Source organism: Myxine glutinosa, chromosome 4 (assembly GCF_964187855.1).
Source record: "Myxine glutinosa chromosome 4, kmMyxGlut1.1, whole genome shotgun sequence".
Taxonomy (NCBI): domain Eukaryota; kingdom Metazoa; phylum Chordata; class Myxini; order Myxiniformes; family Myxinidae; genus Myxine; species Myxine glutinosa.
The window spans coordinates 76,398,830-76,418,530 of record NC_136264.1 but is presented as its reverse complement, the minus strand read 5'-3'; the positions used below and the strand labels follow the sequence as shown (position 1 = coordinate 76,418,530).

Genomic DNA, 19,701 nt, shown 5'->3' with positions numbered 1-19,701 from the left:
TCCCTGCTCTCAAATGTTGTGTTTGTGCGCTTCCCCTTCTCTCCCCATCTTGTCTTCCGCTCCCTCTTCTTATATATTTTGTTTGTTTGACTTGTTTGTGAAATAAATGTTAGCTCTTTCACGAGCCTCGATTCTGTATACAAAAAGAAAAAACCCAGGTGAGACATACAAGGGCTCTACTCATTAATCCCTCCACTAACTTTCACACGAATCTCCTGGTAGATTCACAAGTATACATCTTAACCCGACAAACGCCTACACATGAACTTATTACGAGGTAGTTTTCCTTCCCGTGACATCCCGAAGCATGGTACCTACTCAGACCTACTCTGCTCTACATATATCACTTCCCAAATTCTTAACAATATGTATGGGTAAGAGATCATGTTTGCGAAGTTTCGTGTTGATCGGATAAGGTTTGTTTTTTCTATCCAATATGGTTGCCAAACCACATGACCTGCGATATCATTTTCAAACTATATGCAACTAGACAACAACTATATTTCAAACTATATTTGTATGTTGGGTGATATTTGTAAAATTTTGCATCGATAAGATAAGTGGTTTCAAAGATATAATTATTTAATATTTTCCTTCAATCCAATATGGCTGCCACACCTTGTGACCAATGATGTTTTCGTGATCAACTTTTAAATGCCATGCCTCGTCAATGACACACTTAACGTTTCGAGTCGATCGATTTGGTGGTTTGGGAGGAGATGGTTTTTATAGTTTTAGGTTGAATCCAATATGGCTGCCAAACCATGTGATCTATGATGTCATAATTTTAATATTTTTAGGATAAGGAATTTGATTAAAACATTTTTGGCTGGTATACCACTTGACCTATGATGTCATCAGTATCATGATTTTGTTCCCCATTTGGAGTACTTAACAATGTGCCAAGTTTCAAATTTTCCCATTCGGCGGTTTCCAAGAAATAATTTTTTAATTATTTGCGTTTATTCCAAGATGGCTGCCATACCACGTGACCTGTGACATCCCAATTATCTAAAAACATTCTGCATGGGTGTCACTTCTACCCTGGAAGTTTCGTCTCAATCGGACATGTGGTTGCTGAGAAAAACGAGGTTTAGCCTGTACGGACGGGCGGACGGACAACCCGAAAACATAATGCCTCCGGCCACCTTCAGGGGCGGAGGCATAAAAATGAATTGAAAACTGGTGGTTGTACTCGGGATATGCATGGGAAGCCTTTCATTGATTTAAAATAAATTTCCTAGCCCCTCTGGTTCAGAGTTTAGTGTGGGGAGGGGACGCAAATTATCCGTGTATTAAAAGTGGGCGAATTAACCTGTCCATAAGGGCGAGTTCTTTGCTAATGACCTAAAATATGCACTTTGATTCATTGCTTTTCAGGGCTTGCCCAGAGTGCCGTGTTACATCAGACTTTGTAATTCCCAGCGAATACTGGTTTGACAGCAAGGAGGAGAAAGATAATCTCATCAGCAACTACAAAGATGCCATGGGGTGAACTTACTACTATTTGGGGTTTGAGTTATCATCATAATAAAGATGTACCTTTAGTGAAAATGATGGTGTTAACTCTTTCTGCTTTTTGCCATACGTTGTGCAGGAAGAAAGCTTGTCGGTACTTTGATCAAGGCAAAGGTTCATGTCCATTCGGCAGTAGTTGCTTCTACATGCACGCATACCCGGATGGACGCAAGGAAGAAAGGCAACCACCTCGCAAGCAGCGCTCATCTGAGGGCCGAGTGCGCGTGAGTGCTGCATCTTATTTTGTCAACATTACCAAAGCACAAGGTTGAGACGATGACTAGTCTGTCTTGGATGGCAAAATTAAGTGAAATATATTGTCGTGTACGTAGCTAGTTAAGACCAGCCTTGGACGAATAGCCGAACTGCTTTAACTCCTGAGGTGAACTTCGATCTTTTGACAGTTATGGCGAGCACGGGGAAAGAAGAGACACGGAGCGTTTGTCTACACAAAGCACACAGATCTATACTGAAACCGCGAAACGTGCAAACACAACAATAAATTCAACAATCAAATAATTTGATGAAAATAAATCATGGGATGAAAATGAAAGGTGAGGTAAACTAAAATTATACTTGTGTGGACCCTCCACATACTGACTCAAAAACACACAGAGGAAAGATAAACTAAAATAAAATGTCCTTTTCGTGCCGGCACTTACTTTGGCCTCAAAATGAAACCTTTTAGGATGTTGGTGGCCGTTGAAGCTCAATGCTTAACGCCTCCCTCACGGGAAGATCAAAATGGTGGCAGTGCCGCACGTAGATGGCTCTCGCTATCAAGCCTGTGGCAAACTCCTGAGGACTGCCTCCTTCGTCCACCACTGCCTGGGCAAGCACAACACTACTCCCTGGTGAGTCTGACAGGTGAAACCCTCTCTCCACCACCACCCACGCTGCCAAGAGCTCCTCGCTCTCCAAAACGTGCCCAACTCAGTCAGCACACCAAGGTCAAAGATTGTGCAGCCTTCTTGTCTGAGCAGAGAGAGTGACCTCCTCCTGTTCACTCTCTGTAGGCAATCGTGTAGTTTCCCTCCCAGTTTGCCCCGCCCACGTCCAATGGCCCAATCGTGTCCCTCGGAGTGTGGCCTGCCGGCCCTCCTCTCCACCCCCTGATTCTTTGCCTCTCGCGGCCGGGGCATTTTCCTTATTCGGTCCGTGGGGGCATGACTTAATCCTGGAACTTGCTTGGCTTGTAGTTGGCAGTTGATATAATTTAAAGGTGTTTTACATGGCCGGCCTTGTCAGCAAAAACATTAGGGGAAAGTTAGAGGGTAAGCACACACTGGGGAAAGTTACCCTTAAACCCTACCACTAATTAGCACTGCACCACCCCTCATGCGAAATTTCTCCGACGTGTCACACGGTCCTTGTTACTAATTATACAATCCTATCGCTCCTTCGGTATTCTTTCACCTACCCCCCATAAACGTAAGAATATACATATATGGTATAAGATGGGGGTGGTTGGGATTATCCATTTTGAAGGTGCATCCAAACAAAAAAGTAACTGGTTCTGCTCTGCGAATTCAAGTAATAAGCAAGAACAGACCCAGTCTCTGGCGATGTTTCACCCACTTCACAGTGAGCTTCCTCAGGCCAATAAACTCTACCCCTGCCCCGCATCTTGGCACGTGTCCGCTTTTTCCCCCCTCTTCCTCATATGTGGCAATTTCATTTGTCACCATGCAACTTGGCTGGGCCTTAGTACCTCTTTCACAAGCCATGGCACTTCAGCAAAGGACTTCTGTGACTCCATGGGACTGACTTAGTCTGCAAACTTTCCAACCCGCATTTCTCCAAATGCCAAGTCCTCCCTTCTGTACTTGGTGGTGACTAACTTTCCTGTAAATGTGTCCTGCTCTTCCTCTGCTCCAATTCATTCATCTGATCATGTGCTTGTAAAAGTCAGCATCTCTCTATCTGTTCCCAGAGTACTGCCTCAGTGCCAGCAAGTCTGGCATTTCACTCAAGCAGCCATGTCTCTTCAGGACTGGTCTCCCATATCTACTGGCCCTGATGTTAACTCAGCCGATTCTTCCACAGAAACCTGCTCTCTCTCAAGCACAGATTCATCCCATCTCGTCTTCAGTTATCCTCCCTTTATTCCCGTCCATAGTACACTGAACCCTGTGATGAGGCAATTGCTCTGATAAACTTGCCTTCTCTACCTGGATGGCAAATCCAACCGAAGACAATCCCAGTGCATTCCAAAAATCCCGCGACCAGTGTGTGCACTCGCAGGAGGACCAGAAAGCAACATCTGTCCAAGGTCAAGAATGAACTTTCAAACTTGTCTCCCTCCTCTAAAACCTGGTGGCATCTTGTTAAGTCTATCTCTGGAGTATGCCACTCTTCCATCCCTTTCCTCTCTTCAAATGGCACCACAGCAGACTTTGCTTGTGAGAAGGCTGAATGCCTCAATTCTGTGTTCCCAACCCCTCACTCTTCCCTGTCATACCCAACTGCTCCTGGACTGTCTTTTGCACCTGAGAAGGTGGAGAAGGTTATATTAACCCTCGACTCTGACTCTGCAACTGGAACAGACTGCATCAGCTCATGTCCTAAAAGCCTGTTCTGCTGAATGCTGCTCTTGCACATCTCCTCTCTGCTGTATTCACCCCATCATTTGTGCTCGGTCATCTTCCATCTGCTTGGAAATCCAACAAGATCAATGCACTACATAAAAATGTGCAAAAACAGGTCCCCTCATCTACAAGCCTATCGGCTTGCTTCCAATCATCAAGGTCATGGAATCCATCATCACAGTTGAAATGAAATCCTTCCTTTTCTCCAACAACCTTATCTCAGGTCACCAATTTGGTTTTGGACCAGGTCACTCCTTGGACATGCTGCTTCTGCTCACTCAAGAATGGATGGAGGCCATTCATGTTAGACATGAGACCAGGGCCATCTCTCTGGACATATATTGTGCTTTTGATAGTCTGGCATCCTGCCTTACTCTCCAGACTCTGTACCTATGACATCCAAGGACAACTCGACAAATGGCTTACCAACACATGGCTTACCGACTTCATCTATTTTTGTTGCCACAATGTGGCACTTAACAGAATCCTTTCATCTCCTCTCCCTATCAAGGCTGAAGTGCCCCAAGGCAATGTTCTGGCCCCAGTCTCATTTATGATCTTTATCAATGATCTGACTCTGGAAAATCCTCTATCTATGTGCTGATGACTCCACCCTCTGCCGTGACTTGACATCCCTCATCCTTCGGACAGGTAGGTTGCAGCCTTTTCCCTCTCTTCAGACCATGAAAAAAAAAAATCACAAGCTGGTCAAACACGAGCAATATATCTTTCAATCTTGACAAATCTCTCTCTGAAAGGACCATCTGGAAAACCCTCCGTTCTACTTTCTTAACCATCCTCTTCAGGAAGGTCAGTTATTCAAACTCCTGGGTCTCACTATCAGCCATGATCTTTCTTGGCCAAACCATCTTTCAAAGATGCCCTCCAAAGCCAGCCGTCGACTGGGCATCCTCCATCGTACAAATTCCTTCCTTGGCACACCTGAATTCCTATCCACCAAAAAGGCCTTTATCCGCAGCTTCATGGAGCACTGGTCTCCCCTCGGGGCTGGCTCCCTTGCCCTCACATCTTGCTCAGCTTGACGCTTTGGGAACCATGACCTTCATGAACCATGACCTCTTTGCATGCTTTGTCCTCTCCAATCCCCAGGTTTCTGCAGGGCTCAAATGGTCCACCATCAACCCCCCTTCTGGTGGAACGACCTAATTCCAGGATCACTGCTCACCTTCACTCGTTTGTTCCTCTTCCCCACCTGTGTAATCAACTATCACATCACCTTCAATCTCATTCTTCCCTCTAGGTCTTCAAGATAGCTGTTCACCACCATCCCAATCCAAAACGATAATCTTTTCTACCCTTGTTAACCCTACCCAAATCCGTCGTCCTTCCAAATTTCCTGGTTTTCCCTCCTTGAGGTTTCCTTTTGTATCCATTTTGTCCACACCATGCATGCATGTTTTGCGTCCTGTTTTTGTCTGTTACGTCCTGATCCATTCAGTGTACTGGCTCTTCCATGAGCCTTGACTATGTCCAGTAAAACCCTGATATTCTTGGTTTCGACATTCATGGTATCTGCACATTCGCAGTTCAGAATATGTGACCTGCTTCGACATTTGTGCGCGACCCTGTACCTCGTGCATTCGCATGCATAAAAATATTTTTGCACACACACACACACCACCTTTGGAGGCCATTTTTCCCCGCAGAGCAGGGGTTGGCCTTTTTCAGGCACCATGTCCCCTTTTTGAAGCGATGTTTTATGGCCGGATGCCCTTCCTGCCGCCAACCCTGTTAGTCGCATCTTGCAACACACAGGGAATTACCAGTGAACTGGTACTCATGAGTTGCTTGAGCACGTGTGATTATTTAATTATATATCTGTTTAGTTTTAAGTCTTGTGATTCCTTTCGTATTATTGATTCTACATGCTGCCTTGTCTCCTGGCAACTATTGAAAATTGTTTAAAATACCGTGATACTGTTTAAAATATATTTCCTGTGTGATATACTGCTTTATTGGTAAGACAGGCTGCAAGATGTGCTCTCGCGAGATCACATTTGATCCCGCCTGAACTGGAAGGGCATATGGTCATTCACAAAACACAGAACCAAACCACAAAGGTGGACCAGGAACGTAACATTACATTACAGTGCATACACGATTAAAGTGTGCTCCCAAAAGCACGTCTTTATCTTGGAAATAATTGCCGTTTTAACTGTACAGAGTTGAAGCCTGAAGGAAGATACGACATTCTGTATTATCTTAGGAAGATAGACGTTGAGTTTAGATTGCATAATTTAAAACATCCTGGCATCACAGTCCTTGTGTTAGAATTTCATTTTATTTTAGATCCATAACAAAAGTTCATTTTTACTTACGTACCATGAACCAGCCATGCTGATCTGAAAGAACTATAACGGGTGAGAACTTTCATCTTGCTTCCGTCTCCTCCGACTCCCTCCCTCATCTAAATGACCCTTTTCGTATATGCTTGGTACATTTCCATAAAGCTGTTTATTACCTGGAATGAAGACATTTGTCAACAAAACCTGCTTCCTTATCAAATTTGAACACAATATAATTTAGTGCTGTAGTTCTGATGGTATTTATTTGTGTTTGATGCAGTTTCAGAGCACGGTGCGCTTGTGGGATTTCATTGAAGAGCGGGAAACTCGAGTTTCTGCTGCATTCGACTCAGACGATGATGATGACATTTCATTGACAGAACTTAGCGATCTCCTCTTCATGCTGCTTTCTGGAGAAACGGACTTCAACAGCGACTCGGACGAAGATGACGACGATGAAGATGACATTGCCTCAGAGATACTGGAGGAGCTTGAAAATGAGGCGTTGTTCTTCTGACAAAACCTTTGCTGTTTTCTTCCATTTATTTTCAACCCTTGGTAATTTGCGATGTTGCTCCCTCACCGTACCTGCATCTCTCCTCACCTCTCATCCTCCATTTTCCCTTCCTCTTGTCCTTTCAATGTTACCTGATCCTTTTTCTTCCAACCTGTGACTTTATTGTCTTCTCTAACTATTGTACTTGGCATTACTTCCTGCTATCTCTTCCCAGACCCCCCTTTCCTTCCTTTAAAATACTCTGGTGTTTTGCTTGTATGTTTGAGCTGCTTCGCTTTTGTGGGATCTCGCCACCATCTGACCCGCTCAGCAATCCTGGGAGGGCTCTGACCTTGCATCTTTTCTTCGTTCTCTTCCTCCCTTCCCTCGCTCGGTCTTGTTTTTTTCTCTCACTCCACCAGCTGCTGGTCCAAGCGCAAGTGAGCGAGTCGGAAGATGCACACTTCCATTGATTTCGGGATGAATGTCTATCACATGAGGTTGTTTGTACCGATGATGTTCAGTTTCATGTTCAGACCCAAAGTTAACTGCCTTATGCCTTCAGCCCTGAGCTGCCTTTCCTTTTCTCGACACACCCTTCTAACAAATGAGAGAACAAATCTGCACAGTCACCCTTGATCCTTCTCTCTGTCCTTTTCCCTCCTGCTCTCACCCTCAGCATGAAAGCTTTAGCATTCTGACTCGTACATCAAAACCATACTTTACCTTGTGGAATAATCATTACAGCACAGTTCAGAAGGCAGCCTTCTGTAAATGTATTAACACTATGTTTATTTTAAATTTTCCTTAATTTGTGAAACGTTTGTACTACTGTTGGTCAACATGTTAAAATAACAAGCATACACAAAATACCAAGCAAGAGAAAATGAACAAGAGAACACACTAAGTGCTTTCGAATTGTCCGCTTGGCCTTTGTGAACATTTGATTCAGGCCGGCATCATAGGATGTTGCACCGTGCAGGATTGGGTTCTGCTTGATGTACTCGACCCTTGGGTATGCCGTGTGCGAAGTCATTCTGTGGGATTGGAGCTTTAAGCTCTACGTCGGTGCAGTCTGAATCTCGATCGCTTACGAGGCATAGCGGAAGAAACGCGTTTACAGAATCGTACGATAAAACACAAAAGACTATCTTCCCCCTCGCCTACCCTGTGATGTTTTTGCTTGTGTAACCACGGCTAACTATAACGGGTGTGATAGTAGATAGTACCTTATATGACTAAGTCGTGAGGCTCCCTTTGACCCCCCCCCCCCACACACACACACACACACACACACACACATTTTATTTCTTTGGGCTGTTGCTACATTTGTCTCATTTTGCCTTTGCAGCTTTTAGTTGACGCAAGCATGCGAAGCAAGGGCTTGTTTTTGAGATAATGTAACGTTTTTATTTAGTATCGGACTTGTTGAGTTAACATAGCTTTGTGGGTTGTGTTTGCGTTGTAGTGTATAAAATGAAATAAGATCGCACTCTTGGACATATTTACCACTGACATGTAGCTGTATTCTGAAAACTTAGCGATGCACTGACCACTTTGAAATGCGGATGGAATCGGGTTAAAAGATGGATGATGTTATTTTTCTCCTCGTTCCTAACGTTGTCACGCAAAGTAGATCGAGATATTGGGCTGGTTTACACTGGTGTATTGAGATGCGTTGCATACGATGCAAAATATTTTGATTCTTTTTGCTTCTTCCCTTTTTCTTTTTATTTTTTATTCTTATGTTTGGCATTTTTAAACCATTTTAAAAGTAATGGTAAAGCATTGTCATACAGGTTTTGCTTTTTTGTCTTTGAAGCAGAGTGTGCATGTTTTACTTCAGGAACCATCTAGTTTACACCTTTTTTTATTTTTTTTTGGCACTCTGCTGCCACCAATGTCGGACACCGGGACCACCGACAGGCAGTGGTCCTGACACGTTTAATGGTGTTCAGCCTTACACCTTTTGGTGCTTTTTCAGAATCCCTGTTCACTGTTGAACATTCCATGCAAAACCTGTATACCTTTAATAAATGTGTACTGGTTCCTTTGTGGAGTTTTCTTGTCATCCTCTGAGATTCAGTCTGTCTCCCACACAGCGAGGCAGGGTTTTGCAATTGTCTGTGTGCGTGTGTGTGTTTATCATACCTTTCTTTTGAACCATTTGAGCTTTTGTCATCAGATTTTCAACAAACACAAGGTGGGTTAACTCAGCCTGTCATCCTTCTGTGGTCAGCAAAATGAATGCCTGCTTACAGGGTGAGTCAAAAGTAGCGCCCGATTTCTGTTTATATATACAGTCACGTGAAAAAGTAAGTACACCCCATGTGAAATTTTGACTTTTTCAATATATTTCAACATACAGCTATTTGATCTTCATTTCAACAATATTGATAGATAAAGGTGATATAATATAACAAGTATCATGAAACATTTACATTTTGAAGTCCATTGTATAATTTAAATAAACATAAATGCAAATTTCGCATGTGGAAAAAGTAAGTACACCCCTACATTTATCACTACTTCAAATACCTAAAATTTGAATCAGGTGCACCAGCTCAGGTGCAAATGATTAGAACATTGTTCGAGAGGATCTTGGAGGAACCTGTCTTATTTAAACCTCAGACATTTAGTTTGGTTTGTTTGCTCTTTGTTGTTGAAGTGTGCGTCACCATGCCTCGATCAAAAGAGCTCTCTGAGGCCTTCAGAAAGAAGGTTATCGATGCCTACGAGTCTGGGAAGGGATTTAAAAAGATCTCCAAACAATTTGAAATCAATCATTCGACTGTCCGGAAGATCATCTACAAGTGGAGAATATTCCAAACAACTGCCAACTTGTTCAGGCCAGGCCGCCCCAGCACGTTCATCCCGAGAGCAGACTGCAAGATGCTGAAATAAGTCTCTAAAAGCCCCAGAATGTCATCACGGGACCTACAGGTAGCTCTTGCCACTGTTGATGTCAAAGTGCACGAGTCTACCATTAGAAAGAGGCTGCACAAATTTGATCTACATGGGATGTGTGCCAGGAGGAAACCTTTGCTGTCCAGAAAGAACATCAGGGCAAGACTAAATGTTGCCAATGAACACCTAGGCAAAGACCAGCACTTCTGGAACAATGTGCTCTGGACAGATGAGTCAAAGGTATAGCTATTTGGCCACAGTACCAGAAGACATGTTTGGCGAAAACCAAAGACAGCATTTGACCACAAGAACCTGATACCAACTGTAAAGCATGGTGGTAGAAATATTATGGTTTGCGGCAGCTTTGCTGCATCAGGGCCTGGGCAGCTCACCATCATAGAATCCACGATTAATTCTTCATTGTACCAGAGGGTGCTTGAGGATAATGAGAGGCCATCTGTCGGGAAGTTGAAACTCAACCGAAGGTGGACCTTGCAACATGACAATGACCCTAAACATACCAGTAAATCCACCAAGGAATGGCTGAAAAGAAAGAAATGGAGGGTTCTGGAATGGCCAAGTCAAAGCCCGGATCTAAATCCCATTGAGATGTTGTGGTGGGATTTGAAACGAGCTGTGCATGCAAGAAACCCCAAAACATCGCACAGCTGAAAGAATTCTGCATGGAGGAGTGGGCAAAAAATTCTCCCAGTCAGTCAGATACTGGTAGACAGTTATAAGAAACGCCAACTTGAGGTTGTTTCTGCCAAAGGAGGCAATACCACCTATTAGAGCCAAGGGTGTACTTACTTTTTCCACATGCGAAATTTGCATTTATGTTTATTTAAATAATACATTGGACTACAAAATGTAAATGTTTCATGATATTTGTTATATTATATCACCTTTATCTATCAATATTGTTGAAATGAAGATCAAATAGCTGTGTGTTGAAATATGTTGAAAAAGTCAAAACTTTACATGGGGTGTACTTACTTTTTCACGTGACTGTATATATATATATATATATATATATATATATATATATATATATATATATATATATTGTTACAGACACGACTTTGATGTTATGGTGGGCCGAGCGGAATGGCCGCCGTGTCCGCACAAGTTACCCGATTATACTCGAACGTTGCCGAGTCGCGCTACGCTAAATAAATGAAGGAAAAGGACACAACGGCTGGGATTAAAATGACACGACACCAGGGATACGGTTCTCAAGACCTCCGGAGGAGGTTATATTAGGGCGGAAGGTCAGATTACAACGACAAGAGGGACAGCATAGAAAGGCAGGCACTTAGTTACACTCTTATATTAGCCCCGACAGACGACAGATAAACGGGACAAAAACTGACTCACATGGGGATTGATGGCAAGGAAAGCGGGTATCGATGGCTCAAGGTGCACTCTTGGCTCAAAGACAGAATCGACCCGCTCCGGTCCAGAGATGCGGGAGGTCTCACTCAGCGCTCGAAGGTGACTTTCTTTCTCCAAGCTGGGGGCGCATCTGACGTCACGTCCGGTAAGTGGCCGCGTATATCCGGCGGGGAGTGACACGCCCTCGGCTCGTTAGCTCCGCCCCAGATGGAATCGGCCCGTTGCTTCTCATTGGGTGCGTGCGGGGGGGTTACCGGCTCCGCCCTTGACGAGGGGCTGACAAGGAGCCCCTTCGTGGTAACCCCGTCGGAGCGCATGGTCAATGGCGGCTAACCGAGCCGGTGTGAGGACGCACACTCCCCCGCGCCGCGCCGTTGTTGTAGTTGTTGTTGTAGTTGTTGTTTGGGGAAGAAGATGGGAGGAGGTATGGGAAGGTCCTAAACTCACTACTGGTGCCATATAATCACATTCTGGTGCAACGAAGAGTCAGAATTAATGGAAACGAGTCCTTAACTGACATAGACTAAGAATAACTAGCAAGATGTCCGAAAGTTGTCTACGTGAGATGCGGTGGACCTGGGCACGACATTTAATGGGGGAAAAAGGGGAAGGTCGGTTCTACAGAGTGTTATTTACAGGCAATGGGACTAGGGAATGGGGGATTGGGGATAGTTGGGGAGTTTTGGGGAAATAGGGGAGTATTTACAAGCGGATATTGAGGCCAAGTCCCATATCCGCAACATTGCACCCTTCTCTACCCTCGGGGCGTCCCGACCCGATAAATTTTTGCCTATTTTAGTGTGGCACTCAGATGTAGTTCCCTCTACTATTAACTCTACCCTGAGTGCGACAGTTTTACAGATATTCACAAATGAGTAAATATGTCCCCCTGCGACGTTGCACCCTTCTCCTCACAGAAACACACCCACAGGATAACCGAATCCGGAAAGAATTCGCAAACTAAACATACAGCCGGTAGGGAGCATTATTTACAAGACTACGCTGATATTTACACTACGATCCAGGACCTGTTTTTGTTCTTTCTGGGGGGGAGACAGTCTGCTCTGCATCGACGCACCATGAACGCACCCAAAAACGCACCAATACAAGCACCCAAGCACCAATCGGTGCAGTCACCACTGTTCATCAATAAAATAAAACCAACAAACCCAAACCCTGCAGGTGTCTCTTGCTCTTCGGCTCCCTCTGCTGGTTATTATTATTTGGTCTTCCAGATGTTGTCATTCTTTTGCTTTGCTTACTGGCGGCCTATTTGTATTAAAACTTGCACCCAATGTGTCCTTTTTTATTTTTTTTATTTATGGCCCACAGGGCCGACTAGTGTGGTTCACCTGTGGGGCATCGGTGCCCTGTGGCCAAGGTCCGCCAGCAAGATTTCGGGCCCTCATGGCCTGTTCCAGCAGAGGGGCCATGCCCCAACCCATGGGGTCCATAAGTGGTGCTCGGCCACAGACATGTGGTCCATAATGTGGTGCATCGATGCAGACAGCTGGTTCTGGGAATTTCGGGCGCACAATGGCCAACCCACGCACGCTCCCCTCGGCACCCAATGGCGCACAGGTCATGTGGGAGACAAAAAGGGGAAAGACAATTGAGCGAGGGGTAAGGTCACAAGGGTACACATCAATAAGGCAATGCAAGGCAAAATGCGTACGGAGGGCGAAGTGAGAAAGCTCGTCCCTACCGTACGTCACCCCCCTGTCACCTACACTACCCTTGCCCTTACCCCATATGTACAAAATCTACCCATTTACAAATTCGTCACTACTGTCACGTCTTCCCCATATTTCTCCTATACCAAATTCGTCGACACAATCCCTCTACTTCAAAATTTGCCATCACCAAATTCATCATCAATCCTCATAAGGAGGCAGAGATGGAACATCAAAGCACAATGTCACACACACGTCATGAGGCGTCTCACAATCCAAACATTTGCACAGTAACAATAATTAAACATGGCATGGTGCGGAGTACCTGTCACCTCAGGTGAGTGGATGCAGATGGTGCGAGGAGACTTCATCCTAACTACTTCCTAAATGACATTAACACACTTTACACTACCCGGGGTCTCTCCCTGCCAATCCATTGGCCAACTTACACTATGGGTTCTAAAAACCAATTCCCATTGACCAAACTGTGGTGCTTCTCAATTTGGGGTCTCACTCCCCCGATTCATCTCCCGGTGCCTCGCACAATTTCTGGGCTGCGACGTGTAGCTCTCCCAGCAGGTCTACCCACCTGCACACCTCCACCACTGTAGTTGCCACCCGAGCTTACCTAGCTCCTCACCCTAACCTAACTAACTGGGGAAGGCCCTCTCCTGGCTCTGTCACCCCCTGGTGCCCTCTGGCACTGGGCTACCCGGGTCCGTCCTCCGGATCCTCGGGCCCCATCCACAACTACCGGCTCCCAGAGCCCACCTGCGGCCTCACCTGGCCGACATCCTCACAGTGGTGGAGTGCCCAAACCAACTACACACACTAACAGGCTACACGCCCAGCCATTTCCACAACACTAATGCACCCATCCAAAGACCATTCTTTCACCCGCACCACAGATGCCAATATCCAACCACAATTTACCTGTACCCTCTACCTAACACTTACACTACCCGCCCCGGGTATCCGTGATGGGAGTCCACTCTTCCCCCATTCACACCTTCGCACCATCCACTCCACTCCACAATTTCCACCATTCTCACTCCACGACCATCCATTCCAATCCTCCAGATATTCCACACTACCATTTATTCCACACAGCCACATACACCTGTCGTTGCACACCTGTGCAATCCTACCTGGTGCCACCTGCACCCTCCTCCTCTTCCTGGACCAGTTGGTCAACACAACACACAATCACCACTACTCCCTCATACACTGCTCCACACACCTGTTCAGTTGCACACCTGTGCAATCACACCTGTTCAATCCTCACACACACGGCATCATCTCAGCTAACTACTCCCCTCTGAAACTTGCGCTTCTCAGTCGTCCCTTTAAACTATTGCGCTCCCACGTCATTATCATCCACACTAAACTACCTGCGTCCCCACTACAGGTATCAGTTACTAACTAACCTTAACGTTACCTAATGTCATCTTCTAGATCCCTAACAATATAACCTAACCCACCCGGGCTAGTTTCCACTGCCATACACCCCATAATCTATTGCGCATTTGCCCCACCTGTGAGGGATGGTGGATTTGCCATCCCACCACACCGGGGCTCTCACTATAAATTTTGCTCGTCCAAATTCCAACCAATTCAAAAATTTTCCATTTACCGCCAATTCTACCCACTATTATAAATTTCGTATCAAATCACTACCATCATCATCCGTCTACTTATTACATCCTCTCGGTGCGCCAATTCCCTTCCAAAGCTCGGCTTCGTACAGCCGAGCAATGAATGCGGGTTCTTTTGTGCCAGCGGCTGGATACGTCCCGCATTCGGGGCAGGGACGGGGGCTTACCCGTGCCGAGATCCCACGCACCACCTCGGCGTGGAGCCATCCAATGTCCCGATCTCGACCTGCCGGCACGTCTCAATAGAAAGTGGTCGCCATGACGACCCTTCCTATCGGGCTGCCCGCTCCGCCTAGTGGAGCCCGGACGCCGCCGTTCCAAGCGAGGCACAGCGTGGATCGCGTACGGCGGTTCTTTCGAAACCGCCGTGGTTCGGATCCCCGCTGGTCCTCGCGGCACGCGAAGCTGCCCGACGCGCACCGAGGGCCCGATTCGGCTATAAGTCGTTCTAACCTCTAACCTGGTTACCGTCGATGCTTCACCTGCATGCTTACAAGCATACGCTACCCCTTTCTTGCTCATACATGCAGCCGTTTCCATGCTCCTCGTCGTACCTTTTCTTACACACCTCGGTACACTCATTCCGCTCACCGACTTGGTCACACACCTGACCACCGAACACCTTGGCACACATTCGTCGCTCGCACACCTCACCAACACACCTCTTCGCGCCCCTTTCTCGGTCACCTCCTTTGTGACAATCACAGGTGTGCTCTCACCCGCACACCCCGACGTGCATTCTCGCTCGCACTCGGTATCACACTCGCGCTTCGTAACACGCTCACTCCTTGACGCACACTTTTTTTCCACACGCGTGCCATTTCCACTCACACGGGACCCCTCACCAACGCCCGGATGCTTCCTCGATCCCAAGCGCGTGAAAATTCTTTTGTCGCCAAACATCCTCTTACAAAATCTCCCCGCACAATACACAACAGCACGTCTCACCTTCGGGGTTCTTCTTCCTCCCTGCACCTGCAAACTTCCATTTGGATTAGCGAGTACATCATCAGGATGTGCATTTAGACTTTGAGCAATTTCCATTCCTTCCTCCGATTGTTGCTCTTTTAACTTTAAGTCCCCGGTCTCTCCAATTTCAACTATACCCATAATTTCTTTGTTCACCTCGACGACCGTTGGCTTTAATAAAATTCCCTCTACCTCATCGGTCGCCGGCTTTTCCAAACCTCGGGTCGCGATTTCTACCCCCGTCATTGTACCCGTGCTTTCCTCCGCTTCGCTCAACCAGCGCTTTTCGACCCGCTTTACCTCCTCGTGCACCCCTGGGACCCTTTCGCCCAACTTGCGGTCTCTGTCCCTCTGCTCCCATGCCTCTCTATCGGCCCTCATTTCGTTCGTTGTTGCTTCAATTTGGTTTCTCCATTTCTCCCCGTTTATTCTCAGCATCTCGGCGAATTGCGCCATGAAGTCTTGCATTTGGGCCGCGCTCATTGGTTCCGCGGCCGTGGCCCCCTCAACCACGTGCGTGAGAGCGCCATTTTGTGCGTCTGATACCCCCTCAACCGCCTCCTCATTGCTCCCCTCCATTTGATCCTGGGTTACTCCTAACCCCTCTATCTCTCCCACCGGCATCCCGTCGCCTTGACCAGCCATGGCGCGATTTCAAAGTTCAGGTTTTGTAAAACAAAACAAATTTCGGCCGCTCCAAATTTTGACCAAATTTTTTTCCAGATGTTTTAAAAATTTGGTTCGGGGCCCGAATCTCACTCCCAGACACCAATTGTTACTTAATAACACAATTGGTGTTCCAAAATTTGGGCCTAACAAATTTAGTCCCAGGTCCGAATCCCACTCCTGACAACCAATTGTTACAGACACGACTTTGATGTTATGGTGGGCCGAGCGGAATGGCCGCCGTGTCCGCACAAGTTACCCGATTATACTCGAACGTTGCCGAGTCGCGCTACGCTAAATCAATGAAGGAAAAGGACACAACGGCTGGGATTAAAATGACACGACACCAGGGATACGGTTCTCAAGACCTCCGGAGGAGGTTATATTAGGGCGGAAGGTCAGATTACAACGACAAGAGGGACAGCATAGAAAGGCAGGCACTTAGTTACACTCTTATATTAGCCCCGACAGACGACAGATAAACGGGACAAAAACTGACTCACACGGGGATTGATGGCAAGGAAAGCGGGTATCGATGGCTCAAGGTGCACTCTTGGCTCAAAGACAGAATCGACCCGCTCCGGTCCAGAGATGCGGGAGGTCTCACTCAGCGCTCGAAGGTGACTTTCTTTCTCCAAGCTGGGGGCGCATCTGACGTCACGTCCGGTAAGTGGCCGCGTATATCCGGCGGGGAGTGACACGCCCTCGGCTCGTTAGCTCCGCCCCAGATGGAATCGGCCCGTTGCTTCTCATTGGGTGCGTGCGGGGGGGTTACCGGCTCCGCCCTTGACGAGGGGCTGACAAGGAGCCCCTTCGTGGTAACCCCGTCGGAGCGCATGGTCAATGGCGGCTAACCGAGCCGGTGTGAGGACGCACACTCCCCCGCGCCGCGCCGTTGTTGTAGTTGTTGTAGTTGTTGTTGTAGTTGTTGTTTGGGGAAGAAGATGGGAGGAGGTATGGGAAGGTCCTAAACTCACTACTGGTGCCATATAATCACATTCTGGTGCAACGAAGAGTCAGAATTAATGGAAACGAGTCCTTAACTGACATAGACTAAGAATAACTAGCAAGATGTCCGAAAGTTGTCTACGTGAGATGCGGTGGACCTGGGCACGACATTTAATGGGGGAAATAGGGGGAGGTCGGGTCTACAGAGTGTTGTTTACAGAAAATGGGACTAGGGAATGGGGGATTGGGGATAGTTGGGGAGTATTGGGGAAATAGGGGAGTATTTACAAGCGGATATTGAGGCCAAGTCCCATATCCGCAACAATATATATATATATATATATATATATATATATATATATATATATATATATATATATATATATATATATATATATATATATATATATATATATATATATATATATATATATATATCTATAATTCCAGTAATCTCTGTGTGTGTGTGTGTGTGTGTGTGTGTGTGTGTGTGTGTGTGTGTGTGTGTGTGTGTGTGTGTGTGTGTGTGTGTGTGTGTGTATGTGTGTATGTCTGTGTGTTTGTCTGTGACCGCTGTTTCTCGACAACCACGGGTCCGATATACTTGAAACTTGCCAGGTATATTGCTGGGGACCTGAGGATGTGCCTTTTCAAGGTTTCATATTAATCGGACAAGTAGTTACCGAGCTATGGCGATTTCTTTACCAAACTCCGCAAGCCGTTCGCTTTGGACCAAACCATTTCATGTAAATAGAGGGGGGGGATTGTCACCGTACTCGCAAGCCGTTCGCTTTGGACCAAACCATTTCATGTAAATAGAGGGGGGGGATTGTCACCGTACTCGCAAGCCGTTCGCTTTGGACCAAACCATTTCATGTAAATAGAGGGGGGGGATTGTCACCGTACTCGCAAGCCGTTCGCTTTGCCTTTGCGAATGGACCAAACCATTTCATGTAAATAGAGGGGGGGGATATAATTTTAGATATATATATAGTACGGGCATGCCCTAGTCTATCTATAATTCCAGTAATCTCTGTGTGTCTGTGTGTTTGTGTGTTTGTCTGTGACCGCTGTTTCTCGACAACCACGGGTCCGATATACTTGAAACTTGCCAGGTATATTGCTGGGGACCCGAGGATGTGCCTTTTCAAGGTTTCATATTAATCGGACAAGTAGTTACCGAGCTATGGCGATTTCTTTACCAAACTCCGCAAGCCGTTCGCTTTGGACCAAACCATTTCATGTAAATAGAGGGGGGGGGGGGGTTCTGTGGTCGTTGCGAATGGACCAAACCATTCATGTAAATAGAGGGGGGGGGGTTCTGTGGTCGTTACTGCCACGTGGTTTCAAAGTTTTTTTTTGTTGTTGTTTGCACGCATGTTTTTTTGCACTCACGTACGGGCACGCCCTAGGATGTTTACACACACACACCCCTACACAAATTTTTTTTTTTTTTTTTTTGGCAAGGAACGGGCACCCACGTACGGGCACGTCCTAGTATCTATAATTCCAGTAATCTCTGTGTGTGTGTCTGTGTGTGTGTCTGTGTGTTTGTTTGTCTGTGACCGCTGTTTCTCGACAACCACGGGTCCGATATACTTGAAACTTGCCAGGTATATTGCTGGGGACCTGAGGATGTGCCTTTTCAAGGTTTCATATTAATCAGAGAAGTAGTTACCGAGCTATGTCCAAAAAACGATTCAACCAATCAGAGAGCAGCGAGCTATCACGTGTGCCGAACGTGGCGAACAGACTCTGCCTCGGACGGCACATTTGAGAGCGTATTCATATATTTCACGTTGGCAAACTATGTTGGCGCTATGTTGGCGTTAAACTATGTTTTAAAACTAATTTGCGATTCATCGTAACTGCGATATGCGACCTTCCGGACAGTCAAATGAGGACGTCACTTCCGGACTTACGGGTAGTCATAGTGACGACGTACTGATGCTGAACGTGGCGAGCAGACGCTGTAAGGTACGATCGATTGTAGTACACGTTTATAATAACTCTGCCGATACAGGCCCGATTAACTGCAGCGCCATCCGAGCTGCGGCGTCGGGACGATACATTCATTGTACGGTCACATCACGCACTTACGGGCACGCCCATGGGCCCATGGGCACGCCCATGCATGCATGGGCGAAGACATTTTTTTTTTTTTTTTTGGCAAGGAATGGGCACCCACGTACGGGCACGTCCTAGTCTATCTATAATTCCAGTAATCTCTGTGTGTGTGTGTGTGTCTGTGACCGCTGTTTCTCGACAACCACGGGTCCGATATACTTGAAACTTGCCAGGTATATTGCTGGGGACCCGAGGATGTGCCTTTTCAAGGTTTCATATTAATCGGAGAAGTAGTTACCGAGCTATGTCCAAAAAACGATTCAACCAATCAGAGAGCAGCGAGCTATCACGTGTGCCGAACGTGCCGAACAGACTCTGCCTCGGACGGCACATTTGAGAGCGTATTCATTTATTTCACGTTGGCAAACTATGTTGGCGCTATGTTGGCGTTAAACTATGTTTTAAAACTAATTAAAACTAATTTGCGATTCATCGTAACTGCGATATGCGACC

At 46.3% G+C, this 19,701-nt stretch overlaps 1 protein-coding gene across 5 annotated transcripts in view; it reads left to right on the top strand.

Moving 5' to 3' along the window:
- The window catches only part of LOC137425908 (putative E3 ubiquitin-protein ligase makorin-1), a 117,540-nt gene extending 108,578 nt beyond the window's left edge, over positions 1–8,962 (top strand). For 4 of the 5 annotated variants that reach the window (XM_078776001.1, XM_078776005.1, XM_078776004.1 and 1 more), the window contains 3 exons: positions 1,381–1,491; positions 1,598–1,742; positions 6,693–8,962. In XM_078776001.1, the coding sequence (XP_078632127.1) occupies positions 1,381–1,491; positions 1,598–1,742; positions 6,693–6,929 (493 nt within the window). In that variant the 3' untranslated portion in view covers positions 6,930–8,962. The remainder of the gene's footprint in view (positions 1–1,380; positions 1,492–1,597; positions 1,743–6,692) is intronic. The other variant, XM_078776002.1, reaches the window with a different exon arrangement.
- Positions 8,963–19,701: the final 10,739 nt, after the last annotated feature.